The sequence below is a fragment of the Pavona decussata genome, unplaced genomic scaffold (assembly GCF_977016875.1).
Source record: "Pavona decussata unplaced genomic scaffold, jaPavDecu1.1 SCAFFOLD_366, whole genome shotgun sequence".
NCBI classification, from domain to species: Eukaryota; Metazoa; Cnidaria; class Anthozoa; order Scleractinia; family Agariciidae; genus Pavona; species Pavona decussata.
The window spans coordinates 2,676,107-2,702,500 of record NW_028145742.1 but is presented as its reverse complement, the minus strand read 5'-3'; the positions used below and the strand labels follow the sequence as shown (position 1 = coordinate 2,702,500).

The 26,394-nt window shown below is 37.8% G+C and overlaps 4 protein-coding genes and 1 pseudogene across 4 annotated transcripts in view; 2 read left to right on the top strand and 3 right to left on the bottom strand.

The window, feature by feature from the left end:
* The window catches only part of LOC146452812 (phosphoenolpyruvate phosphomutase-like), a 7,401-nt gene extending 4,514 nt beyond the window's left edge, over positions 1–2,887 (top strand). Inside the window, exons 4-7 of the mRNA XM_085097418.1 lie at positions 1–58; positions 687–874; positions 1,454–1,630; positions 2,242–2,887. The exon at positions 1–58 is cut by the window's left edge and continues 266 nt beyond it. Coding sequence (XP_084953544.1) covers positions 1–58; positions 687–874; positions 1,454–1,630; positions 2,242–2,325 — 507 coding nt within the window. The 3' untranslated portion in view covers positions 2,326–2,887. The remainder of the gene's footprint in view (positions 59–686; positions 875–1,453; positions 1,631–2,241) is intronic.
* Positions 2,888–4,347: 1,460 nt separating this feature from the next.
* Positions 4,348–15,292, bottom strand: LOC146452811 (syntaxin-like). Its single transcript, XM_085097604.1, has 12 exons — positions 15,163–15,292; positions 14,903–14,995; positions 14,683–14,782; positions 13,183–13,257; positions 12,516–12,595; positions 11,467–11,575; positions 10,735–10,808; positions 9,934–10,023; positions 9,583–9,630; positions 8,818–8,928; positions 8,646–8,726; positions 4,348–7,802 (listed from the first exon to the last, which is right to left on the bottom strand). Exons 1-11 carry the CDS (start codon positions 15,193–15,195, stop codon positions 8,649–8,651), a joined length of 891 nt encoding a protein of 296 aa, XP_084953730.1. The 5' UTR covers positions 15,196–15,292; the 3' UTR covers positions 4,348–7,802; positions 8,646–8,648.
* Positions 15,293–15,410: 118 nt separating this feature from the next.
* On the bottom strand, positions 15,411–19,528 carry LOC146452810 (uncharacterized; annotated as a pseudogene).
* A 135-nt stretch (positions 19,529–19,663) lies between these two features.
* Positions 19,664–23,426, top strand: LOC146452809 (GTP-binding nuclear protein Ran-like). The gene is made up of 4 exons (XM_085097605.1): positions 19,664–19,865; positions 19,959–20,043; positions 21,570–21,883; positions 22,773–23,426. Exons 1-4 carry the CDS (start codon positions 19,818–19,820, stop codon positions 22,989–22,991), a joined length of 666 nt encoding a protein of 221 aa, XP_084953731.1. The 5' UTR covers positions 19,664–19,817; the 3' UTR covers positions 22,992–23,426.
* Positions 23,300–25,860, bottom strand: LOC146452808 (sterile alpha motif domain-containing protein 15-like). The gene is made up of 3 exons (XM_085097606.1): positions 25,600–25,860; positions 25,209–25,307; positions 23,300–23,860 (listed from the first exon to the last, which is right to left on the bottom strand). Exons 1-3 carry the CDS (start codon positions 25,753–25,755, stop codon positions 23,660–23,662), a joined length of 456 nt encoding a protein of 151 aa, XP_084953732.1. The 5' UTR covers positions 25,756–25,860; the 3' UTR covers positions 23,300–23,659.
* Between the last annotated feature and the right edge of the window lie 534 nt (positions 25,861–26,394).

Here is a 26,394-nt window from a genome sequence, read left to right as displayed (position 1 = left end):
AGAGCACAGCCTTTGGCAGATATTGACGAGTTTTGTGCAAAGATCAGGGCATGCAAAGGTACAAATATTTGCATTTTTGGGTCGGGGTGTGCCACTAGGCAGACCAAGTTGAGCTACATTTTGCAACCCTATACAAAACTTAAGAGCAAAAATCCTTACCCTATTCCAGCCTCACTATTTGCCAGAAACTTGGTCAGTATCACAGTCCAGCAAAAACAAAATCATCTATGCGTAGAGATGCGTAGAACAATAACTGAAACACATTTAAGTGTCAATCCCCAGGAACCCTTGTCTCGACTAAATTCTTCAAGCAACTGATCAGTTTCCCGGAAAATAGTACCCTGTTCTAGAACAAAATTCTTTGATTTCTGTACCCTGTCCCAGACTATACTACTTGAAAAACATACCCTTCAAAAAATTATAGCTTATGTATGAGAGAACCCTTTGTATGGAGTACATAATATTCTACTGAAGGCATATTTTAATTTGTGGTTAAAAAATATGGTTTTATTCTAAATGGCTGATTTTTTTTTTTTTTTGGGGGGGGGGGCTTTTTTTATTGTGGGAGGTGGGGAGATGACTTTTAAATTGGAAGGAATATTTCAGTCACTGGAACCAAACACAAAGCAGCTCAACGCAGCTTGAAGATCATGTGCAAATGATTGTACTCTTATTATCTTGAGCAGATACACAGTCAGACCCGGATTTTTGCATTGTGGCCAGAGTTGAGGCTTTTATTGCTGGGTGGGGATTGGATGAGGCCCTCAAGCGGTCTGAAGCTTACCTCAATGCGGGAGCAGATGCCATTTTGATGCACAGCAAGAAATCTGACCCTTCAGATATTGAATCATTTGTAAAAGCTTGGAAAAATCAAGTGAGCTTTTTAAAATATTATTTTGTTGTTTTATTTCACACTCTCTTTCTTTGTGTTTGCGGCTGCATAAGCCTTCATTAACATATTCAATGTTATGTGTAAACTGCTTATTTCTGATTTTGTGGCTGTTGTATTGTCATAAGAATAGAATAGAATAGAATAGACTGTTTATTCAAAAATACATCGCAGTCATTGGACTGAATTGCGTATTTTAATTACAGAGAAATATATAAATAGGTAAATGTTAAAATTAATATTACAAACCCATGTACATGATATAAAAATATAAGTATCTAATGGGATGCGTGACACATTTTCATGATTGCTTGTATTAAACTGAACTTTATTAAAGATATATATAAAACCAACAGAGTATATCAAGGTTACAATACTAGTAGAAAGTAATTCTCCTTTGTGTTTAAGACTGCTGAGTGATATTACAAAACATATTGAGTAATAAGAAATGTACTATCACGCTGTAAGTAATTATGCAATACACATACTTCAAATAGGTAGCATTGTCTGTCTGATATTGTATTCCTCATCTTGTTATTAACCTGATGTCATTATGATTGACAGGGTCCGGTGGTGATCGTCCCAACTAAATATTACACAGTGCCGACAGACGTGTTTAGGGAGTGGGGCATATCGCTGGTGATCTGGGCCAATCACAACCTCAGGGCATCAATATCAGCCATGCAAGATGTGACACAGCAAATCTACAAAGACCAGTCATTAGTTAATGTGGAAAACAGGGTAAGTTGTCAAACACACACTGTACGTAGTGGCAGTTACTTGGTTATATGCATGTGTGGGGCTTAGAAAGGTCCCAAGGGAGTAAACATGGTCCCTGGTTCATTCTGGCTGAGGCCACTAGCTCTTGGATGGGATGTTAGTCCATCATAGGAGACACAGGTTAATAACCCAACATGTGGTGATTAAAAGTCTCACTGCATCTCCTCCTCCTCCCCCCCCCCCTCCCTATGGGATGCAAGTCCTTCACAGGATATCCAGCCTGAAGTGGCTAGGAGTATTACTACTCCCCCTGGATGGGATGTTAGTCCATCAAAAGGTGTCCTGCATGAAGTGACTAGGAGTATTACTACTCCCCCTGGATAGGATGCTAGTCCATCAAAAGTGTCCATCGCTGTGCTAAGCATGAGACCACAATGCCTTTACAACAGATGGTTGGCTGAGAAAGGGGCTGAAGCTGTTTAAGAATGGAAACATTTGGCCATTCAGGCAATGTTTTCTTTAGATAAAAAGAGGACCTAGTGCTTCTCCCTTAGATCGTCAATGTTAATGATTGGTACTATTTATTATGTTTGCATGTTTTTGAATTTACTTGATGTTATTTTTGTTTTTAGGTTGCAGAAGTGAAGGAGATTTTCCGGCTACAAAAAGATGATGAATTAAAAGAGGCAGAAAAGAAATACCTTCCTCAAAAATGAAAATTGCTATAATTGTTTTTCTTTTTTAAATTATAGTTAGTGGTTCTTTAATTTATCCCACTTATGTTTCTAATAGAATGTTTTTAAAAGGATTAAGTGTGGTTGTCAGTCACTTGCTTTTCTGGTCAACAATGCAGTCCTTTTTGTAAAATATACTATTAAACTTCACTCACGTTTCTCTAAAATATTTTGCTCCCAGAGTTAAAAGAGAATGACACCAACCTTTGTATCTGTGAATAAGATGCTAAAATGTGACTATTTAAGTGAAAGCTACTGAGCAGTACTTTTCTGTGGGGCTGTTTATTGTGCTGTACAAGGTTTTCTCACTTTTAATTTAGTAATTGAGTGGATGAAATTCTAAACTGAGGGCCTTCTGGTAAAGCTCAATGCCTGAAGGTTCAATAAAATTCTTTCAACTAGGGAGTTATATTCAAATACTTGATAGGAATATATTTTTTGGAAACATTGAAAATATTTGTTAGGTAGTACTGAACAACTATGTAACAAGACAAAGTTGTTTGATATTTCTGTAATGGCAAATAAATGAAGAGTGAAAATCAGACCCAACTTCTCTTTTCTTGGCTATTGTTTGATTGTATATTAAAGAAATAAATTATGAGTTGTTGGCCCTTACTAGAAGGTCGAATCGTATCGTATCTTTAAAAGGGGAGGGGGGTGGGGTGGAGGTTCTTTGCACCTCTTGCCATTCTCCACATATAAGCCTTTTAGTCTTGCTCCTTGTTCCACACCAGGACCCCCTGAGTTTGATAATTTCAGACTATCGCATTTCACTGACTCTTGATTACTCACATTATTTTGCAAGACTCTCAAATACAGGCTTGTGATTGGTCAAAAACTGTAAAGGTTTGGGTTCATGGTCATGTTCACTAAGTTTCGTTCTTCAAAGAACTGATGGCAGATTTTGATTATTTTAGGATTTACAAATTCTGTGATTCAATGCTTCAAGACTGCCCAGTATGTGGAATATAAAAGTTATGTTCTTTCAACTAAAGTCTGTAGCCATTGCACTAGACATTTATCACAAACCACTTTCCTTTCAAAGTAGCTAACAGGGCACCAATTTTGTGCCCCTTACTCACCCTCCTGCTTATTCTGATCAGGTTGCAAACGAAGTGTCACATTCTGTCTATAACATCGCAACACAGCCTTGATAGTACATGACACGGTGGAACACCGATTTTAAGATTGTCGATCTAACAATATTCCCTATTTAACGATCAACATTCTGTGTCCCGGCAACAGTTATTTATAAATTGGGAGTTCGTTTACGATGATATCCCGATTTAACGATATGAAACATGGTATAAAGTGCAAAGTAATGGTCAAAATTATGTTGGAATGGAACCATGCTGCCCTGTTGAAAACTGCAACAGTTGCTTATTTCTACATGTCAGTTGCTTTTTAATGGTAATACTGAAGTCAATCATATTTCACACCAGTGTCACCAATCAAGTAACTATATCTGAAGCATGAGAAAGAGTGTTTCATCTGATAATTTCCAAACACTGATCAAGAAGTAGGTTGAAAAGACGAGTGCAGCTGAGTTTAAAAACCAGATGAAACATTCTGTTGAGTGTTTGATAGTTTCTCAATCCATTAATTATTCTGATCTTGAACAAGTTCAAAGGAAATGATCACCAAATTTTATGATAATTTGATCACATTTCTAAACCTCCTTCACGGTAGTGATTTCCTTTGTTGTCTCTTCAATGACAAATTATTAATTATAAATATTAATTATAAATTGGGAAAGTAGAATCTCTGCAAGCCAGAAACATCATGGATCAAAATCATTCAACAAAAAAACCATGAATATGTCTTTCTGTTGAATATGACTTCTTTAAAACTTTCCTGACACATCTGCTGCAATAGTTACACAATCATTGGTCAAGGTGAACACAGTACATACTTCCACACACCAACTTGTTTTGTATATTTTAACATTTCTTTCATTTTCCTTTTCATTAATATTTTGAGCACAACAAAGAAACTGGAATGATATAAAATAATTAAAATAATTTATTTTACAACTTCAAATACTTGATAATACAATCTGATAGTTTCAATCTTATGTCATCTACCTTGGATTATCATTATTATGGTAACTATGTCAATCCAAACATATGCTTCCCATATTGTGAAGTTACAGAAAAAAATCCACACCCATCCCATGGAAGGTAATCAGAAATTCCTATGGGGAGGGGGACTTAAAAGTCAAAACTTTAGAAGCAAAGTATGAAGCTAAACTAGAATTTCCTGGGGGGATGGTGAGGGGGGGGGGGGGGGGGAAACAAAATACCTTCCATAGGTGGAGTATGGATATTTTCTGAAACTGCACAATTTCCAACTTGTTCAACTGCTGTTTGAACTGAAACCATGAATGCCGTAAGAATTTTCTGAGTGTATTATTTTACTTACTAAGCGGCCTTTGCCGCCGTTATTGGCGGTAACCTACAGCATCCCTCACTAGTTGGATCTAAATGTGAGTTCACAAAGGAACACGACCTCATTTGGTAACAACCTTGCCATTTTTTGTCATCAAAGGAAACATTTGAAGTTTGAATGAACATTTAAGGGCTATACTTGTGTCTGCAAGGCAAGAGTTGTCAACTATAATGGCTCATTGCAAGTTACTTAAAATAAATATAATTAATAATTATTGTGAAAAATTAATGAGCGCCACAATGAATTGTCACCAAGGAATAAATTTCTAATTTCTCTTAAGACTGGTGAGCTAGGGAAATTGAAACTGCAGGCAAGCAAAATTAACATTACAAGGTATTACTGCCTCTTTCAAAACCATGTAGACTCTGAAGTTCAGAATTCAACCAACTAATATGCTATTCACTGCTGTCAATCAGTGCAACAAACCCCCTCTAGGAAAACAAAAACATTTGGCTCAACAGGGTCAAAAGGTCATGTTTGGCGCTGTGATTGGTGGATTTTGATCCGCTTTGTCAGTTTCTGTATTTTTGCAGTCAGTGGGTTGTTGCTGTAGTTACGATTGATCATGACAGTAATAAAACTCGCAAATCGTTAGCTGGGTTGAAGTTCAGAGTCCCTATGTTATTGAAAGGTGCAGTAACCAAGTACACAAAATTTGGGACAGAAAATTAGCAAAGTTTCATGCTACCTTGCATGTTTTGCTTCACTCTTGCATGCATTAACTATCTTACTAAAAACCTGTCTATAATCTGAGCACTGGCAGAAACTTTCACATTGGTGACATACAAACATCCACTTGTTTGCCAGATATGCAACTTAAATTATCCCAGTCAAACCACTACAGGTTATATTTATTTGATATCAGTATAGAATGTCAAAGTTCCTTGCCCAGGTATATGTCCATGTAGACACTCTTAACCTACCCCCATAAGAGACTATACACTACAATCCCAAAGCTTTCCTCAGGCCAAGTTAAGTACCATGAAAGATCCACTATCAGGCTGTACAAATATTACAATCACTCATGTGACACTTTTAATTAATGATTACCCTAGATGGTCTAATTTACGATAAACTATAAAAAACTATTAAATTATATACAAATTTCAGACAATTTCCTTGGCCACAATGTTTAACTGACAGTCATTATCAGGTCTCCAATAAAATACACCTCGAAACTCAAGGCCAAAAAACAGGATTTAAGTACAAAAATAGAGCGAACTTATAAGCTCTTACATTATTTACGAAATGTAACACAGAGTTAACTTGGAAAGAAATTAAATGTCTTGCTGTCCTTGGAACAAAATTCAAGTGCATTTTGTGCAAAAATGCTCTCTACAATGAATTTTAGTACAAAACTGAAAATGACTATTAATTTCACAGCAGTCAAACATGTGATGTGTGCACACTTCCCTCCACAAATAAATTTGCAAAGCAAAATGCAGATAAATGCAGAATCCTTTACTTTAAAGCCACTAATTAAGGCTCTGAAAACTCAACCCTTTTATATTAGGCATACATAATAATTTCAAAGAGAGAAATTCACTTTCTCATGGTGCATTCATTTTTCATTGTTTTCTCTCAAACTTTACCTGACAAACTTCATACCAGCACAAATGATGCTACAATTTTCAAGGTGTGGCACACAAGAAGAGACACCAGCTTATTGTGTTTGACTGCTGTGAAGGTGTTCTGGAGCAGTGTGCAGGCATTGAGTAAAATGTAATTTTATGAGGGTGAAAGTGCACCAAATAAAGCACAGTCTCCTATATACATGGGCTTTACCTCCAAGCTTAGTACTAAGGCACAGTTCCTGAGCTTATGTTTACAGAGTTTCTTGGACGATCCCAAGTTGCACAGAACGTACATGCAATAGCAAAAGAATGCACTGTCCTTAAAAAGTAGCCAGACTGTGCCAAATTGGAACCTATCCATCCTTTGAACCAAAATCAACATTTGCAGCCTTTCACAATGAAAAACAAAACAAAGAACAGTTTAACAAACTACTGCTTCGTAGCTGTCACTTTAATGGATTCATTTTACCTGCAGAGCAACATGGGTGCAAACGAGTTTTGGCATAAATGGAGTATACATCATGAGTTCACAACTAAGGGAGACAAAAATGCCCATACTAAAAAATCAGTGCTTAATATACGTATAACTGCTCTTTGTTTTATGGTGAAAATTTAAGAAGTCATGAGAAAATTTTCCTTCTCCGATATGTGATGGGAACAGATGAGGCTGACAGCAATGGCAAGGTCCCCTTGCTGGCTAGGAATTGCAGGTGAAGTCCAGTGTGATTTGAACAGTGAATAATTTATTAAAGGGCTTCTGTGACATCATGATATGTTATTGATATGTTCAGTGAAAACTTTGGCCATAACAGACTTGTTAAGTAAACATATACTGATAAGAAACATAGTTCCGTGTCTGTTTTCGATCTTGAGGTTTAATTTTTTTCCTAAATGCTAAATCAGTGAAACAAAGCATAAACGATTTCTTTTGTTATCTGTTTGAACTGAAATGCAGAGAATCAACAAAGCATTGGATCCTCTTGTTTTCAGATGTTTAACTTTCCTTGAAAGGCGTAGGCTAGTTTCTGGAATTTAAGCCACAAGATCAAAACAAAATGGAACTGCACTTCTTACAGGACAACCAATTTGTAGTCCAACCTCAGACTAAATAGGGGCAATTTGGATTAAGGCCAAATTTCCACTTAGCATGGTTTTTACCAAACCCTTAGATACTACCTACAGTGTCAATGCTGTCATCTGCTGACAAATTTTGAGAGAGCTTATGGCACCTCAGTTTAGGGGTAACTGTCTATTATAACCCAACCTTTCTTGTTAATATTATTAATTATTTTACAGTTCAGTACAATATGTGTTTGGAACTCCTGGTTCTAGTTGTCAGTTCTTGTTTCGTGAAGCCAAGGGCATCTCTAAGAATTATCAGCATTATAAACTGGGTGTGTCCGTAAAAACAAATGTTACAAAAAGAGACAATGAATTCTGGAGAAAGAAGAAAAAGAAAGATACTGTTTAATTGTGGAAGGACCTATAGTGGATCAGATTCAGTGGGTTTTTTTTTTGCAGGTGGCCTTTAATTCATAATTTCAGGAAACATTACTCCAATGTTTTATCTGTTACTTTACCCTTTGTTTGCAATAACAACCCATTATTGTGGGCAAGATTTCCATTTCTATCACAAAATGAAGGACAAAGTAGCAGATAAAACATTGGAGCAATGTTTCCTGAAGGAATTGAAGCCACAACAACCAAACTTTATTTGCAGCTATTGTTAATACTACTTAATATAAAATTAATAGTCTCACAATCATTGAGGTATTATTCTAGAAGTCATTGTAATAGGACTGAAGGGAATCCAATTTAGTCTGTAATCATATGTCTTTGCTCAAGTGATTAGGGACCTCAGGATCTATGATGGCAACATCAAATGAGCAAAATAATCTCTCTGCATGTTTGTTATGAATTTTGGTACATTTTTTTTGCCATCTCTACAAAACAATGTGCAATGGCCAAATCCAAAGTTTTAGGGAAAACAAGAGCATGTGATGGTGAGTTTTTCATTTTTTTCCTACAAATTCAGTTCCAAGATAGTTTGGTTACATTGTACATTACATTACACTACGCATACAACATACACTGATCTATTGATGTTCAAAGCTTAGCTGCAGACAGCCACCTATTCAAATTAAGAAATGTGATAAAGTTATGATTGAGTAAATAACTGCTGTTGGTTTTTTGCATCCGTCTTTTAAAAATGCCTTTTAAAATCTGCATTGCTAAAATATTTACCAAAATCAGCCACCTATTTAGTGACGTTGTTCTCACCTGTTATCGTAGTACTGCAACGAGAATACCAATAAGTATGGCCAATGCAACAATGATGCAGATGATGATTATAATTTTTTTCTGTTGAGAAAAGAAAAGCACAGAATCACCATGAAACACTGTGTAGTTTTGGTTTACCTTCTTCCCATTTAAATCCAGTACAAAAACTCACCCGCCGAGCTTTACTTTGGTACTTGACAGCTTTTTTGGTATCACTTTTAGCTGATTGTACAAAATCAACAGCTTGTTCAACATTGTATTCAATGCGGTCGATCATTTCCCCCTAACAAACAAAAAGTTTAAACAGAGATTTAGATCTTAACGGCTGAATACAGTGTTCCATATAAAACAGTCTTGGTTTCTAACAGCATTTCAGTACGCTACATTCAAGAAGACAAGACAAGTGCAATGTACACCTGCAAATTTGAGCTTGCTTGGATGCATATTTGCACAGTAGGCTATGCCATACTGAAAGTTGAAAATCCATAAACATGTTAAACAATGTTAAATAGGGGAGAGCTCTAAACTATTCAGTGTGACAACATTCAACAATTTTAATGGAAAAATAAGAACAAGCGGTTTATCACTGCATCAACAGGTCACATCAAGATCCAGATCTCATGTTGGGCAACAAAAGTTGAAGAGTAAAAATGCATTACTACCATGACAAATGCACATATTTCTTAAGGATAGTGTAGAATTTAACGAAGACCCTGAAAATGAAGATCGAAGACCTAAGACCCCAAAACATGAAAACAAAGACCCCAAAATACGAAAACGAAGACCCTAGAATGAAAACAAAGACCTTAAGTTTAAAAATTATGTCTAGCAATACATATGTTGTGATTTAAACTAATTGTTTTTAAATTTGACATTTTACAAACGAGTTCGACTTAACCAAATTGACCTTATTTACTGAAAACAGGGACCAACTTACTTGGCTCTCTACAAGCATAGCCATGTCTAGAAACATTTCATGAAGTTCCTGGAAAGAAGAATAGAAACCTTAATATTATACTACTGGTGACTAAAATGGCATCTGAGTATGTTTAATTCCTTTTACCTTGAGACCAACAGGTACACTAAGCAGTACGAACTGTCAGTGCAAAAAAAAAAAAGGGAAAAAACTGAACAATAACGCATTTTTGAGTACATGTAGAGAATGAATGATTTGGAGCCATTTCCACTCAACCAAACCAGCAGTGAGAGTTACCATCAGTGTTAGTAGTTGTTTTCTCACATTCTAACATTACATGTGCAATAGACATAGTTAAGTAAAAACCAGTACCTGAATACTTTTTTCTAGGTTCATAATATCTCTGTGTCTAGCTTCTATATCTCCAAGGGCTTGTCTTGCTTGTTGAGTCTCTATTACAATCTAAAAAAAAGCCAGAAAAAGATTCAAGTTTGAACAGGAGATAAAACTGTGACCTTTGAGATACTGGTGCAGTGCTCTAGATACCGTGTTATCAAGCCAACTGGGAGCTGGTCATTTTGTGAGTTTGTAACAAAAATTGTGGAAGATGATTAACACACCTACTGTATTTACTCAGAAGTAAATTAGATATCAAAAAGTACACTATGGTACACAAATTTGTACTTTGACAGCAAGATCCGCTATTGAAGTACGAATGAAAAGCAGAGTTAAAACCTTAGACCTGAATCCAGATTCCAGATGGTCTATGGAATCCGGAATCCATTGGCATGGAATCCGGAATAATCCAGTCACTGGAATCCGGAATCCATGATGCAGAAACCGGAATCCAAGACCCTCTTGGATTCCTTTACATGGGACGATACTGTAGGTCTTACCCAAGGCCAGGAAACTCAACAAAGGTCTAACATACTGAAGCAGACATTAGGCTTCACATGGGGAATAATGGAAATGTTATACATCAAGATAAATAACAACTCTGACTTTTAACTGACTACAAACCAAGTTTCAATGATCATTCACATGATCAGGGTCTTGATCAGATGGTACATGTACAATGTAAGCCCACAGCAATCAGTAATTGATTACTATTGATTATTTTTTTTTTATACATTTGACTTGCCCATGAAAATTAAAATAAATTCTTGTACTCACATCAGAGGTAAAAATGGCTGGATCTCCACCTTCTAACATTTCTTCTACTTCATCATATGTCTTTGTTCTACCAGCTATTTTATAATTAAATTAATTGAACGGATCAATGAATTGTAATGGACTAAAAGACTGATAAAAATGACATGAATCCCCTGGGATTTCTTATTAGCTTCTTCTTGGGTAGATAAAACGTTATTTTACAGTACATAACTAAACTGGTAAGATCAGAATAAAAATGAAAAGTCTATTATTATTATTATTATTATTATTATTATTATTATTATTATTATTATTATTATTATTATTATTATTATTATTATTATATTCAAAGAACATCTAAGTTTGATCATGAAAAGGTTAAGTCACAGTTCAACTGCTGTTGGAAGAACTTGGATCTTTTTTATGCCTATGTCACTCACTGAAAAAAAACATCTTTCATTTAAGCCAACATGTAAAGCATATGAAACATTGAAACATTTTGTTCCTGGTAAAAATGCAGAACCTTGTATGTCCTAATTTTCTATGAAGGCTTTTGGCACGGCTTAAAGTTAAAATAATTTTATGTACAATCATGTACAATAATAACTCAATGTACGGCCCTCAACTCTGTACTTCTATCCAGCACAAACCACTTTACAGTACAGAACCCAAAGATAGCTACCACCTTTACTCACAACAGGAATCTACTATATGTCAGTCAAATAACAATGTGAGTACAACAGGGGAACATACTTATTTCTAGCTGCCTTTGAATCCTGGCTTTGCACTTCTCTCTGTAATCTGACTGTGTTGTATTGTAGTCACTCATGACTTCAACAAATTTTCTTGCTAAGGTTGAATGCTGCACATAAGAAAAATTAATGCAATTTAGCACTGGTATTAGCATTTGTATTTTTCATGCAACATATGGAGGTGTGGGTGCTGATGTTTAAGTAAATCAGACCTTCTGTCTGAGGGTCCAAAGATTGGTTTCTACTGGCGAGGTGCTGTTTCATCCACAATGCCTCTCTCTCTACCAAGCTGTGACATAATGATGGGTAGTTGCAAACTGTTAGGAAACCTAACAGACTACTGGCCAGCAGGGGTAGTCCTTCAATTTGGATCATCATTCCATCCAGACGGAAGTAGTAACATTTCTAGTTGCTTCACCGGAGACAGCGTTGCCTAGTGGTTAGTGTGCTGGACTTGTAATCCAGAGGCCCCAGGGTTCAAGTTCCACTCTTACCACTTGGATTTGTTTCACAGTAACCCTCAGTGATTTCAAATACAAGGCCACTCTTTGTAAATAGCCAGCTGGTTTGCCTCCCACCACTTGGGATTTGTAACAAAAAATTAACGTTATGTTCAGTTTGTATATTTATTTCACTGATTTAAACAAAGAAACAATACAATGATGGCTTCACTCAGTCGCAGTAGTGCTCGATGCAAAAACATGCAGAGCGAAATATAACTCTACAAACTACAACAAAAACCAATGGCACAGTCTGATGATCGCTTAGTGTGTGAAACTTGAGTAACTGTAGTACACTTTCTATCTTAAATTTATATTTATATTTCACTGATTCATAGTGTCCCCAATTAGCAAAAAGAAAAAAAGAAAAAACAAACAGTAAACAAAAACGCCAACACTTAAATAAAGCCCTTTTTTAACGCTGGCATTGTGAACCAACTGAGTGGCTTAAATTGAGTTTTCAGATTCTACCAACATTTGGACATCATGGATTGCCAAACCAGGATAGACCACACATCTCAACTTTATAAGAAAGGTTTAAGTAACTAACCTGACATCTTCTTATCCTTGACTCTGCATAGTTATTATATGAAGACTCCATGTCCTGTTGATTTATCCTCTGTTCCATTTCTGTGAAGATAATTAAAAATATCAAATCACTCCTCTTGGAAATAGTCCAGCGCATGGTTGCTTGAAAGCTGGTTAACACTAATCCATGATTAAAAAGTTTTCAAAGGTCAATTGTAAGCAAATGGTAAAGAAAAGCATAGGCCAAAATTGTGGGACAAAATTTGTTTTGCAGATCTTTATTGATCAGTAATTTAACTGGAAGCAAAGTTCACGTTAATCCAGGATTAGCTTAATCGGGCTTGAACAACTAGTCACAGGACAGAAAGGGGTGGAGAGAGAAACTGCAATATAATATGTGTATCCCAATACATACAGTTGATGAAGCCCCTCTTTAGCAAACAAACAAAATGTCAGACAATATAGTCATGTAGTGAGTGGCTTATTAGGAGAGGTCTTCAATACAGTGATTTCACTGAAGAAAAGAAAGTGACATGACAAACGGCGGGCAGCTATTAAAGAAGCTTTGACTGTTTGACTGAACTGACAACACTTCTCCACACCCACAAGGATACAGTTATCATGACATCTACAATCCCAGGTAGTACTATAACCAATATTACAAATATATCTGGAAGTTTTCTGCAGACCTTTCAGGTTTGTTCTAACTGAGTTGGCTGTCCTCTTCACATCATACATGAGTCTTTCAAGTTCATCTTTTACTTCTGAAAAACATGACCAAAGCATAATAGCCTATTAGAGTGCTGGAAGTCTTGCAACAAGTGTGGATTAGTTTTTACCTCAAGAATGTTGCTAAATTAACTTGAAGATACAGTGGAACCCAGCCTTACGACCAACTTGTTAATATGACCACCTTGTCATTCTGACTACTTTTTGTGCCCCAAACATATTGAAAGTCCAGTCATTTCCTTAGTTTCACAACCCCATTATTCCAACCACCCCGTTATTACAACCACATTTTCACGGCCCAAAGGTGGTTCTAAAAAATGCTGTGGTATCTGGTCATCATGTTGAAGATGGTAGTGTTTGTAAATGGAAGACGACTTTCTTTTATGTCCGTCTAAGCGTTCATGCAGGTGCCCACGCGTATACCCCACATATCCTGCATCACACAGGTTACGCAAACTCAAACCAGAACTGAACGTGCAAACTGATTCAATTCGCGCTAAAGTATTCGTTTTACCATCTATCAATATGTTAATTTTCAGCTCTGGCCTATTTAAATATCCCCGTTCACAAACTGATTTTTTCTCTTGATCATGGACTCAAGATGACTCTGAAATGTCGAGCCCTAAATCTCTCTGTATTTTTTGCAATAATGATAATAACATAAATAATAATGAATTAGTTTTATATAGCACTAAATTTATAAAATATTCTAAAGCGCTTTACAATGTAAGCATGTATGAAAATAGAAAAGGTAAAAGGTCTCAAACTGCTCAACCATGCTGCGTAATATGAAAATCGCTTGCCTATTGAAATTTGAGACCTTTTAACTTTTCGACAAATTGCACTGGCTGGGAAATGGAAAATGAAACATTTTCTAGAGATTGCCTGATAATTTTAATTCAAACTAAAACAAATATTGCTCCTACTCTTCACAAACCAAACATCACCTAATCAAAATTTTTAACACATCAGGTGTATTTGGGTAGCTGCAATGTGTAAACTCAGACACTTTATTAATAATTGTAAATAAATTTATTGTAATCTTGAGTTGCTATCATTTTCATAATAGCTCTAAACAATTCACATTCAAATGACTATCTATTTTTCACAATTCCTTTAACAGTTAAAGAATTATACTTGGTGCGTTGAAAGTCCATTAAGAATTAAAGATGCATACTTAGTGTACTGAAATAAAAATAATGAATCATTAAGGTTCAATATAGTTAAGTTTAATTTAAGTTCCAATTCACAACAACTCCTTGATCTGCATGAATGTCTGGTATGAAAGATATGTTCCAGAGTAAATCCTTACCTGTATTCACACTTTAAGATGGAAACTGAAATTCTGAGCAGTGCATGTGGGCTGATTTAACCTCCTTGTAAGTGATCTTTACCCTTTAGGATAACATATAAGCTTGTAAACGAATGATAGTAAGCCGATTTAGATGTTATTTTCGTACCTTGTTCTTGAACGGCAGCAGAAAGCATCGCGCTGTGCATTTTCTTGACCTGGTCCACATCTTGAGCTATTTTGTCGATATTTCCTCTTATTGTAGCGACCTGAGGGACGAAGATCGACAAAACGGGCAATAAGCTTAATCACTTCCATACTGTACTCCATTGCATAAATGTTTTTAATGAAAGTGCAGTTACAATGTTCCTAAGCTATGCGGAACTTACATGTTGAAAAAAGTTATCCATAAAAGTGTTCTCCACATTGACAGTAGTTGAAGGTTCGTCGTAATCTTGAGTGTCATCGTCGTCAAAATTTGCCTGCAAAATCATAAAGTTTTGAATAGGTTAAGCTTATGTTGACCGATGTCACGATGGCTCCATCCACACATACACACAACTAAGGTTGTTTTTAAGCCAGTGAAGGTATCAAAACACAGCAAAACTATCAAATCAACTGATGCTTTGGCAAATTAATTTCTTCTTACAGAATTTTTTAAGGCTGCTAGTCGGTCCCTCATCTTAGCAATCCGAATAAATACAAACTATATATCCAGTACAAACTGAAAACCACCTCCCCGATTGAATACAGCTCGCCAGGTCAGCGGTTTGCTCTTTAAAACAGAAACACCACCCTGGGTGGGGAGGGGACGGGAACTCTCATTCTTGACCCCTGTAAGGCTCTGGGGTCAGGAATGAGGGACTCTACGTACAGCTGCGTAATGTTCTGCACCTCAGATGTGCTGCAGGCTAAAACGGCAAATACTCGGAGACTACAGGACCCATTTTAGATGGGAATAAGAAATCTCCTGGGAACGAGTTTCCCGAGGCCGTATCAGGCCAATATCTGGCACCAAATAATTCGATCATGAGGTCATTCTCCCACAAGGAATACCGAAATACGAAAATAGAAAACAAGGTCTCTTACAATGTAACATAACATCACATTTATTTTACAAGATCTCTTACGTTACAAAATTTGAAGTGTATTTTATAGATCGATACATGAAGACCAGAGTTATCACAACATTACACTCACTATCTTTGCATCATCATAATCATTCTGATCCACCCCCAAAATATGAGTAATATGATAAGAAAAGTGGCAAATAAACTATATCTATGTATTATTTTATTTCAATTGGTCACGATCTATATTGAACGTGGAGTAAATTTGGTCGATTCGTACACGGTTTTTGAGTGATGAATGATCTTGGTTTGACAAGGAGCCATAGCTCTTAGCATAAACTAATCGAAAACAAAATGAGAAAGCGCTGACACTAGGTGCCCGAACAGACACGAAACCGTGGACTACAGTTCCATTTGGTGCTCATATCCCCCTCGAAAGCTTTGCAACGCGTACGGGTAAATTGGCAGCTCAGAACAGAGATTTTCGGGTCAAGTACTCGGGTATTAAAGACAATCTGTTTGCAAACTGATGTCCGTTACCGATTCTGCGGGAACAATATCTCTGAGCTTATATGCTGCACGTACTGTTTTACTCCTCCAACACTAAAAAACACTGTTTCATACGTTCGGCAGTTTACAATAAACTAAATATTACAATATTAAGATTTTCTGACTCTTCAGCGTACAGGCATATATATTTTACACTTCCAAAATGTTGTTTTATTTTTTTGGCAAAATAGCGCAGTCGGTCAGTTTTTAGTCCAAAGGTGGTACACAAACCAAGGGTTTTGTGAACATGTAATCCAAACAGAGGTGATCCTCAGAAAATCTCCCCTTCCCCGTCCCCGTATTGGGGTGAAACAATGTTTGGGAATGATTATTTTCCTGGGACAACAGTCAAGTCAGTCTAGCGGAATGTCGTCCATCACTTGTCTGTGAGACGGTCTTAGCCTCACACTGTTTACCATCTTGTTAAAGACCTGCGTTCCTGCTCCAGCGGGTAGCACGTGACTCAAATCGAAAGGATTTTCAGAAGTATGATCGAGCATTCTTTGAAGTATAGCTTCTTCATTTCCTGTTCCAAAATCGTGCTGCTGCAAAATATACTTCCACGTTTCAATAACACCCTGGATACCATCAAGCATACGACGCCTCATGTTCGGTTCAGAGCTGCTCCAAAGCTTGCAGTAGGCCATGTCCCAACATTCGCCTTCAAACATCATAGGAAACACTTCTACAGGGATGTTATGCTTTCTGTTCATTTTTCTGAGATCCTCCACTAAGGACCTTTCCAGAGGTTCCAGAGCCTTAACCTGGCCACTTTTAGCATCATTAAAAGCGAGATCGATCAACTCATTGGTGGTGGCAAAGAAATTATATTTCAGGTCATGATAACGAAGACTTGTGCTACCTTGGTCAGCCGTCTCCGTCTTCAGCTTGGATGGAGCTGGTTCCATGTGACGTCCTTGTCCTGTTTCTGCATCAGGAATTGGCTTGGTGCTTGAACCACGTCCCCTCTTTGTAACGATTGTTGCACGTGGTTGCTGCTGAAGCAAATCTGTTGCACATTTTATTGGATTTTCCAAGATCTGCTCAACTTTCCTGGCCAAGAAATCGAGAACAATCGGGCTTTCAATGTAATCTGCACCAAATAGGTTGAATGATCTCACAAAGAAATGTGTCAAATTTTTCTTTTTAAGAGCGTCATGAAGGTTCCCCAGGAGCTTCATCATGCACTCGCCTCTGTTGCTTTCTGTCCACATCTTGGCACCGGTTTCTTCAATCGTTTGCTGAAGAATGTTTTTCAGATGAAATGTCACCAAACCTTGTGGTTCAATGGACAGGTAAGCTCGATGATATCTTTTTAGGCAGCGGTACAATTCGCGCTGGATGTCGGTCATCTCTTGGCTCGATAGATATTCTGCATGAGAAAAGGATATTCGGAAGTCGCAATCGGGATTTCCGCCGTTCTTTGGGGGCCTTACAACCAAATGGAACCCCCTCCTGAACAATCTTGTATACAACGTGAGGCGGTGGCCATTTACGCTCTCCCTTGATCCAATCCCGTGAAACCTGTGGCCATCCTTGGGATCTCAAGGCAGGAACAAAATCAAATCCGCCCACTAGATTGAGGCCGGGCTGTGCCTCCTCGGTGTCTTTGGGCTTCCCTCCTTTGGGGAGAGTGTCTGCTTTTGCATCGGCTTCTTTTTCGAAAAGGTGATCAAACCAGCGGTCATATATTCTTTCCTCAACATTACTGGAAAGGTTTCTCCAAAACATTCCACCTTTCTGTCCCGCTTGGTGCGGTTCAGGTTTTGAACCAATTTGATTTTTGTTAATATCTTCAAATGGTTCCTTTTCCTTTCCTTTTATGGTGTCCTCATCTTTGTTTTCAGTTCCTTGTTTTAAATTTGCTTTTTCTTGAAATCTTTGACACATTTCTGGAGAATCCCATGTTTCTGGCTCGGGTGAAGAGCATCCCAAGTCTTCTGCAGGCCTCTGGCCGTCATCAATATTTGGCGGCGTGCCATGCCAATCTGCTTGGCAGTGTCTCTTGGCGTTGAATGGCAAAGATCCTTGTGCGCATTTAGGCACATTTGCTTCTGAAAAATGTTTTGTTTTTTCCCTTTCGTTCTGGGTTCGTCTGTCGATATCTCGATAACGGGCTCTCAGGGTTTTGGCTCGGTTGCTAAACAAAAGGTCTTGAACAACATCGGGAAACACCCGAGGTTCACCGCTTAATCCACATTCATTCAGAGAAACTTGTACCTCATTCGCATACTGAAAGTAGTCATCGATTACTTGGGCGTGCTCTCTGGTATAGTTAATTCCTCTTTCAGTACATAGGTATTGTGCCATCCATTCCCAGTCAGAAAAGTCGAGATTAACCAGATTTTTCGGGTCTTTCTGCTTCTCCAATCTTTCGGGGAGGGGGTCATTTGCCTGTGCATAATTAAGGGTGACAGCTGGGCTCTGTAAACTGTTCTTCAATTGCCAAATGGTGTCATTAATTCCTTCGCGAGATGCCACCTGAAGTGAACGGGTTACAAACTGTGCCGCTAAATGAGGTAAATAACTGCCATAAATCGCAGGGCCTTCAGGCCTTCAGGGCTGCAGTGGCTAAGTAATTTGTGCCTTCCACAAGGCAGGACTGTAGCACGGGGCGATCAACTCCTTTGATTCTGACGTGCAGTGGATTTTCAGGTAAGTACTCCATTATTTCGTCGTGGATCATCATATTGTCTGCATTCGGAAAGATCATTATGTCCACATCTCCAATATCATCAGGCTCTACACACTTTAAATCTTCCGCTGAGCTTCCATAAGGTCTAAACATGATGCTGTTTCCGTGCCTTTGGTTCCAAAATTCCGTTAACTGCCTAAAAAAGTAACTCGAAATGTACTCGTTGTGTTCCTTAATTATGCTATCTTCCTTTCTTCTCTTTCCGAGGCTTTTTAAAATTAAGTTTAGTTCCGGGATTTTCACATCTTCTCTTGCCACCGCCATTTTACAAACTGGGAAGTTCCTCAAGTGCCTTTAAGTTATAGCATTTTTGACTGACAGAAATTTAATATTTCGGTTTCCGGGACTCACTTGTTTCCGAGTGTTATCCATACTATAAACTTAGGCTCAGCTAAATATGCAATATGCACAACTATTATTTTGATAGATATTTGAGTACTGCAGTACGTTACAGGAGTTTCAGTTTTGTTGTGCATTGCTTTACCCTTCTCTTCTCTTGGGAAGGAAAAATTGAATGTTTGGTAAGAAGACCTAAGAGCACGTCATTCAGTTATTTCCTTTTCTCGTCTTCCCCGTGTCATGTTCCCTTTCTGTCGCTTTTACTGAAACTGGAATGCTTTTCAAGTGGAAGCAGTAGTAGGTTTTTCTTTACTACCGTAAAATTCAAGAAGTATCCCTAGGGAGTTTTACTTGAAAGATCACGATGTTTGAGATCCAACAGAGCTGAGAAAAGCCTGCAGCAAATCCCATCATGCACTCCGAGATAATTCCACATCCGGGCAATCCAGTTGTTCCCGCCGACTTCAAACGTGACTGGTTTGGACCGGTTAGCTCTGCAACCGAGCTGTATTTGAACATTACGATCTTGAGAAAGTTTTGTCATCTTCATCCCTCTCCATCTCAAATCATCCTGTGGTTTCTGAGGATAGAAAGGGTAAATTTAAATAAAAAAGAAGTGATACTTATAATTCTATAACATTTTCGTGGAGAATGTCGCAAGCAGGAGCAGCGCAAGTACAACCAGTAGCAACATTCAAAGTAAGTTTGGGTTCTTTCACTCGTTGAATTTTTATTTTCAATGATTTCTCATGTGAAACGCTGTTACTAAACGAAACGCCTGTACATCTGTAGCTTGTTCTTGTTGGCGATGGTGGTACTGGAAAGACAACGTTCGTAAAACGTCATCTGACAGGCGAATTCGAGAAGAAATATGTTGGTGAGTACAATACTGTACAAAAATTACCAAAGATCTGCCAATATGTGTTGTTCCTTCGTGTAAAATTGATTTTGAGGGCACTATTCTCGAGTGATCACAATAGATAAATTTTAATCATGGTTTTGCCTACTGTAGCATCAACGCAGAATATTACATTAGTTTCGGCTAAATTTCCTGTCTATTTTTGGCTGATTAGTTGCCTGTACCGTCATTTATTTCTTACCCTTATATATTGGTTATCTTGCTATAACCGATGGTGTATGAAGCTGAAAACATTTTTTTCTTCTGGCCATGTTTAATACTTTGAAATCTGCACTTCTCTAAATTTGAAAGCTTGTATTGGAATGGAAAAATATTTTTGCTAATTTTGAAAAACCAATTCACCTACCAAATGGGCTTTATAATTATTGGTGTAACATGGTATAGTTGATTGACAACCATCAATCAAAGCGGCTGATTTCATTCCAACATCAGCAAACCTTGGCGAATTGTGACCACTGAAGTTGCTGTCTTCAAATGATTGCGTTTTCTTCAACAGTCAAAAGCTCTTTTACTGTGACATTCTCCATAATGTTCTGTGCCCAGCCTCCTCTGTTGTCTGCCAGAACATGTTTGGTCCTGCTGTGGAGTTAGACAGCCAATATAGAAAATTTCAGGGATTTTAAGATTTTACTGACTGCATGAGACATATAGCCTATTCTTATTAGATATGACTGCTGAAAAAAGAGACCTACTTTAAGTTCAGGGACTAAAGACCTCAATAATATTTGCACAGTCAAGATTTTTGCTCCACTCAATTTTCCAAAGTGGATGACATGAAAATGTTTTGTAAATGAATGAGAAGAAAAGAAGTTGTCCCTGTGAGGTCACTTTGGCATATGCCCATTTGTGAAAAGCTTTCACATCAAGGGGGTGTTTTTTAAAATTGTGGATTTGTAGGCAAGTGTCCCTATTGGGTTGTCTGTCAACTGATATTCAATGCACACTTGTGTAATAATTGTGATGAAACTCTACCTTCTAAATTCTGTGAAATGATGAAATGATAAAACGATATAAATAATGGTAATAGGACTCAGTGGAGTCCAATTCAGTCTGCAATCATGTGAGTGGTTAACAAAATCAGATCACCGCATAGTGGGAGTCTGATTTGTTTCATCACAAGTGTGAGACTGAATTGGGCAACACAAAGTCGTCTTACCAAAATTAATCATAACCATTACAATTTCTGAGAACTAATGGCTGTGACAAATAAACAAAGTTCTGGTGTGTTGTTTCAGAGAATCTAAAAACAACTGTTTTATTTATGATAGGCGTGGAAAAAAGGACCTCGGTCAAGTGCAACTGTCCTATTACAGCGTGTGCAATGATGTGTGCTGTCCAATTACTTAGGCATAATGCATACACTGTCCTATTAGTGCTCAAATCATGGCTCCTGATAGCTAATCTAATACGAGAATTTTGTTATAGTTATGATGATAAGAATAATGGAGTAGTCAACTGACTTTGATTTGTGTTTTTCAACATAGCCACTCTGGGAGTTGAGGTCCATCCACTGGTCTTCTATACAAACAGAGGTCCTATTCGATTCAATGTGTGGGACACAGCTGGTCAGGAGAAGTTTGGTGGTTTGCGGGATGGTTACTACATCCAGGGCCAGTGTGCCATCATTATGTTTGATGTGACATCAAGAGTGACATACAAGAATGTCCATAATTGGCACAGGGATCTTGTTCGTGTATGTGAAGGCATCCCTATTGTTCTTTGTGGAAATAAGGTTGATGTCAAAGATCGTAAAGTTAAGGCCAAAGCAATTACTTTTCACAGAAAGAAGAATTTACAGGTAATGGATAAATACAGATTATACTTAAGAATGGTTGCCTCTTAACTCAAATATTACTTTGACTTAAAAGAAAATAGCATAAATTTGCATATTAAAGAATATCGTCTATCCCATAAGTCCTTGTGCTAACCCCTTCCTGTCACCATCTTATTTGGCTCTGTTTAAAGATGACTGCTAACTCATGTGGTGAAGGAAGTCCTTTAGGAGCCGCCATCCCTCCTCAACCCTTAGATCAGTCAACAACTTCATTCCCAGGGCCCTCGACTCTTAATGTAATGCAAATTATTTACCCTTGAAGCACCAAAGAGCTCTCGAAGCTCATTGAAAGGTGTCTGTGCGTTCCAGGTCGAATTGGAATTTGGAAATGTTGGTTTTTGTGGAGGGAGGAAAACGGCAGAAAAACCCTCGGAGCAAGAACGAGAACCAACGACAAACTCAACCCACATATGACGCTGAGTCCGGGAATCGAACCCGGGCCACATTGGTGGGAGGTAAGTGCTCTCACCACTGTGCCATCCCTGCTCCCCTCTCTTGCTCCCATGAGAAAGGACCCTGGATGTGGCTGGTCATGTGGCACCCTGTTGTTACAGAGGGGTAGTAAAGTATGCAGTTGTCGCTTTCTCAGAAAGGCCCCACAACGAGTATATACAAGATGTTTTATGTGTTGTCATGCCATTCATTGTGGCTTAACCCATTGATTACCTGGCTTGCCAAAAACGGCCGCGATTTTGCAAATTTGGTGAATGTTTGGAAAACCTCCAGGAATGGTTGGTGATCAATGGGTTAAGTTGACAAGTTATTAAGTAATTGTAGGTCAAAACCAACATAACGTTGACTGTGCACTGAGTCTTTATATTCTGTAACACCAGTTTGGTAATTTGTTTTTCAGTACTATGACATAAGTGCCAAAAGTAACTACAACTTTGAGAAGCCCTTTTTGTGGTTAGCAAGGAAACTTGTAGGTGATCCAAATCTGGACTTTGTAGAGATGCCGGCCCTTGAACCACCAGAAATTCCAGTTGATCAACAGCTTATGCAGCACTATGAGAAAGAACTTGCTGAAGCACAAAAGACAGCTCTTCCGGAAGATGATGATACTGACATATAGATTATGTACTTAGAACAATGCACCTTGCTAGTTTCAATACAACAGGTTGAAAGAATTCTCTGAATGTAAAGTCAGCCTTGTATTGTTATATTCAACTTCCTCTATACTTTGTAAATTTTCAATTTTGTTACTAGATTTAGAAAAAGTACTAGCGAATAGAGCTGCTTGGTTGATTGGTAGTAAGAAAAGACCTTCTGTGGGGTTAGGCTTAGTTTTCCTTTGATAAAAAGTAGAGATGTTGGAAAGACATCAAGAGAAAGCATATTTATGTGAATTGAAATACATCATGGACAAGAGAGCAGATCAGATGTGATAAACGTGTTTCATTTAATACCAGACTATTTACTGAAAGCACAAGCTTTCAATAAATGCAATTTGCTACAAATGTAGAGCTTTTATCCAAAAAGGAAAATAAATAAATGAACAAGTCTTCAATCTTTCTTGTCTTTGCTATCTTGGAAAATGAAGCAGAGTGAGCTCAAGACTGTCCATTGAGGCAGTGTGACTTGCTTTCTGGTGGAACTGGAAACATTAAAAAATAGCTTGGCTCTTGAGGGTGGAATGCCTTACATTCAAAACATGGCCTTTTTACAACATTGTGCTGCCCTTGCATGGCTGAATCCCAAGGTTATTATTAAAAGTATTTTGTTTTTCCGAAATCAGCATTGCTATCTCTTGTTTTGCTTGCTCTGTTCTTGTCTCTTTAATTGGCGTTTGTAATCCTCAAACGTTAGTAGGTCTGCCTCTACTCCAGTGTTACTCTTTCTTTCAAGAAAGAGCCCCAGTGGTTCACGATGCAGAAGAGAGATGCTCCTGTTCCAGTACGGTTCTTCAATGCCCAACACTTCGCGAACTTTTTTCGCTATGATCTGGTGAAATGAAGAAACAGAAAAGATTCTACTTGTAAGTGTATTTACAAGCTGGTGAGTATTTGGAGCGCAGATCAGTTTCACATTTGTTATGCAAGAGTTAATTACAAAGTATTGGTAACTGGGCTCTGATAGCCTGCCTGCAGACTTCTCCAATTTCTGAAGGAGATGCTGTGCACAGGCTAGGCACCAACCATAACACATAACACTTAGTAAAACATTTGACGATAAAAGGTGAAGGGACTAAGTGTTAAATTTTTCAAAAGAATTATCTGAAGAATGGCAAAGCCTTAAAGTCAGTCTACATCGTGCGTGACCTGTTTTTCCAAGAATGAAATGAACATTCAAATTCCTTTTTGTAATGTCCAGCATTTGAATGCTTTCCAAAAAAGACAGTAACCCAACAAAAAAAATTAAAATACTTGGGAAACAGTTTTCTTTTTTAAATACTTGATGTTGTAATGTAAAGAAAAATTCATAGCTTTATATCTTCAACTTCAATAAACTAATGTAATTTGTACAGGAACTCTGAAATCTTGCCGGCGATGTTCAAAACTGACTCGAAATTTCAAAACTTCTGGTCACACGCGACTTAGATTGACTGTAAAACATCACTTGTTAAAATGAAAGTTCTACGTTTTCACATGTGAAACAACTGGGGGGGGGGGGGGGTAATGTTAAAAATATTAGATAATAGGCCTTACCCTTGGAAAATTTGCATTCATGTAGAAATATTGTCAACTTTCTGCAAGCTAACCAATCTCGTACCCAGAGTCCTCAGGCTTTTTGGTCAGCGGGTGGGCGCCAGGAGAGACTCTGGTTGGCTGCCCCATGACAGTTTGCATTGTTTAACCGCAGATTCCTGTGGTAATAAAATTCCAGTTCCCCAGAGTCTCCTGGCGACAAACTGCTGGCCAAAGAGCCTGAGGACTTTGGGTATGAGATTGCAAGCTAACATGACCAGAATGAATTTTTAATAATTAACAATAATAATATAATTAATAATAATTAATATAATTTTAAATTTTAAAAAATATATGATTAACTTAAAGGAATGTTTGAGATGTGCTTGGTATTGCTTAAAAGAAATTGAGCACATTTAGCCAAAAAAAAAAAAAATGGACTTTGGGCTGTCATGTTGGAGGGCAAAGTCATGCCCTCCAACATGATTTTAATTCTATCATTAACCTTGGTGGTATAGTTAGGTGTCTATGCCAAAAGTACGGAAGTGCATTCCCCAACAAGATCATTAAGCTTATTAATCTCTTCTGTTTTTTCTTTAAACTACATCTCGTCTTTTTCATAAAATCAGGGCTTTAATTAACTTGTCAACAGTGAGTAAACAAACCTTGATGTGTTCAAAATCATTGACACCCAATCTTGGCAGTGACGAAGCGTCCACGTTGATAAGTTTCCTTCCATTTACAAGGTTATCTTTGAAGCAGGCCTGTAAACAATGAAGGAAGTAAAGGCTACAACGCATGGAATTCTGATTATCTGTCCCTAGCTGTGTCATTGCGCAATATGCAACAATCTTTTGTTTTAACCAGCAGAACTCGTCCTCTTCTTGCAATTGTTTTGTGGACATTAACGAGCTTCGTTTAAAGCTGCTAATGCTGTATACATTATAGACGCTTAAATTTAAAGGATAATGACCAAAAACCTGCATAAACTTCTTTAAAGACGTGCGTCATTCTCGAGGACATTTGATAGGCTACGTACAATGATTTTCTTCTTACCCGGTACTGTTTGAAGCCTAAAAATTCAACCCAATCAGCGACGTCTTCGATACTCCAACTCAGACAGGACGGAGTTCCATCGGAGTCAAAATTCGGCTCGAATCCGTTATCAAACTTCGTAGGAGTCCTTCTCGAACTTTTAACAAGTCCTTCCATCTTTGTTCACCCTGACAACAGCATATCTATCCCATGAGACAACGCGGCGCATGATATGCTAATTTTACAGACGAGAAGTGGAGTGGTTTTTGCCGTTGAAGGAGTCTACGGCATTATTCGCTGAAGTACTGTAAATTAAATTTTTTCCCATGTAAAGAAGACACAACTAGAGACCCTTTATTACTCTAAAGATGGACAGGAACGTCGCTCAAAATATACACTCGAGTGGAAGTCCTCGGAGGGCGGCGCTCCCGCCTACCCATCTAGAAATGATGGATCAGAAAACTGTAACTGTTTAAATTGTAACTTATCTTGCCACAGGGTCAGTCTCAAACATACCCTGAAGAAGAAAGGCCGTGCCTTTCGAAATATTGGAAAATATACTTCCCTGACCGTGAAATCAGCCTTGCTCTTTTGTTAGATTATTTGCTTTACAATTTTTTTGCTGATTAGATCCTTCACTACAGGATCCGGTACTTTTAGTTTGTCACGGTGGTCCTTGCAAACACAGTTTATCACTGAATTTTACTGATCAGAAAACTAACTCTTTAGTGTATGTTAAAGTGCTAAAGTGAACCCATGATTTTCCAACTGAGCGTTAGCCCTAGTGAGGAAATGAGAGACGGTATTTCATGGGTT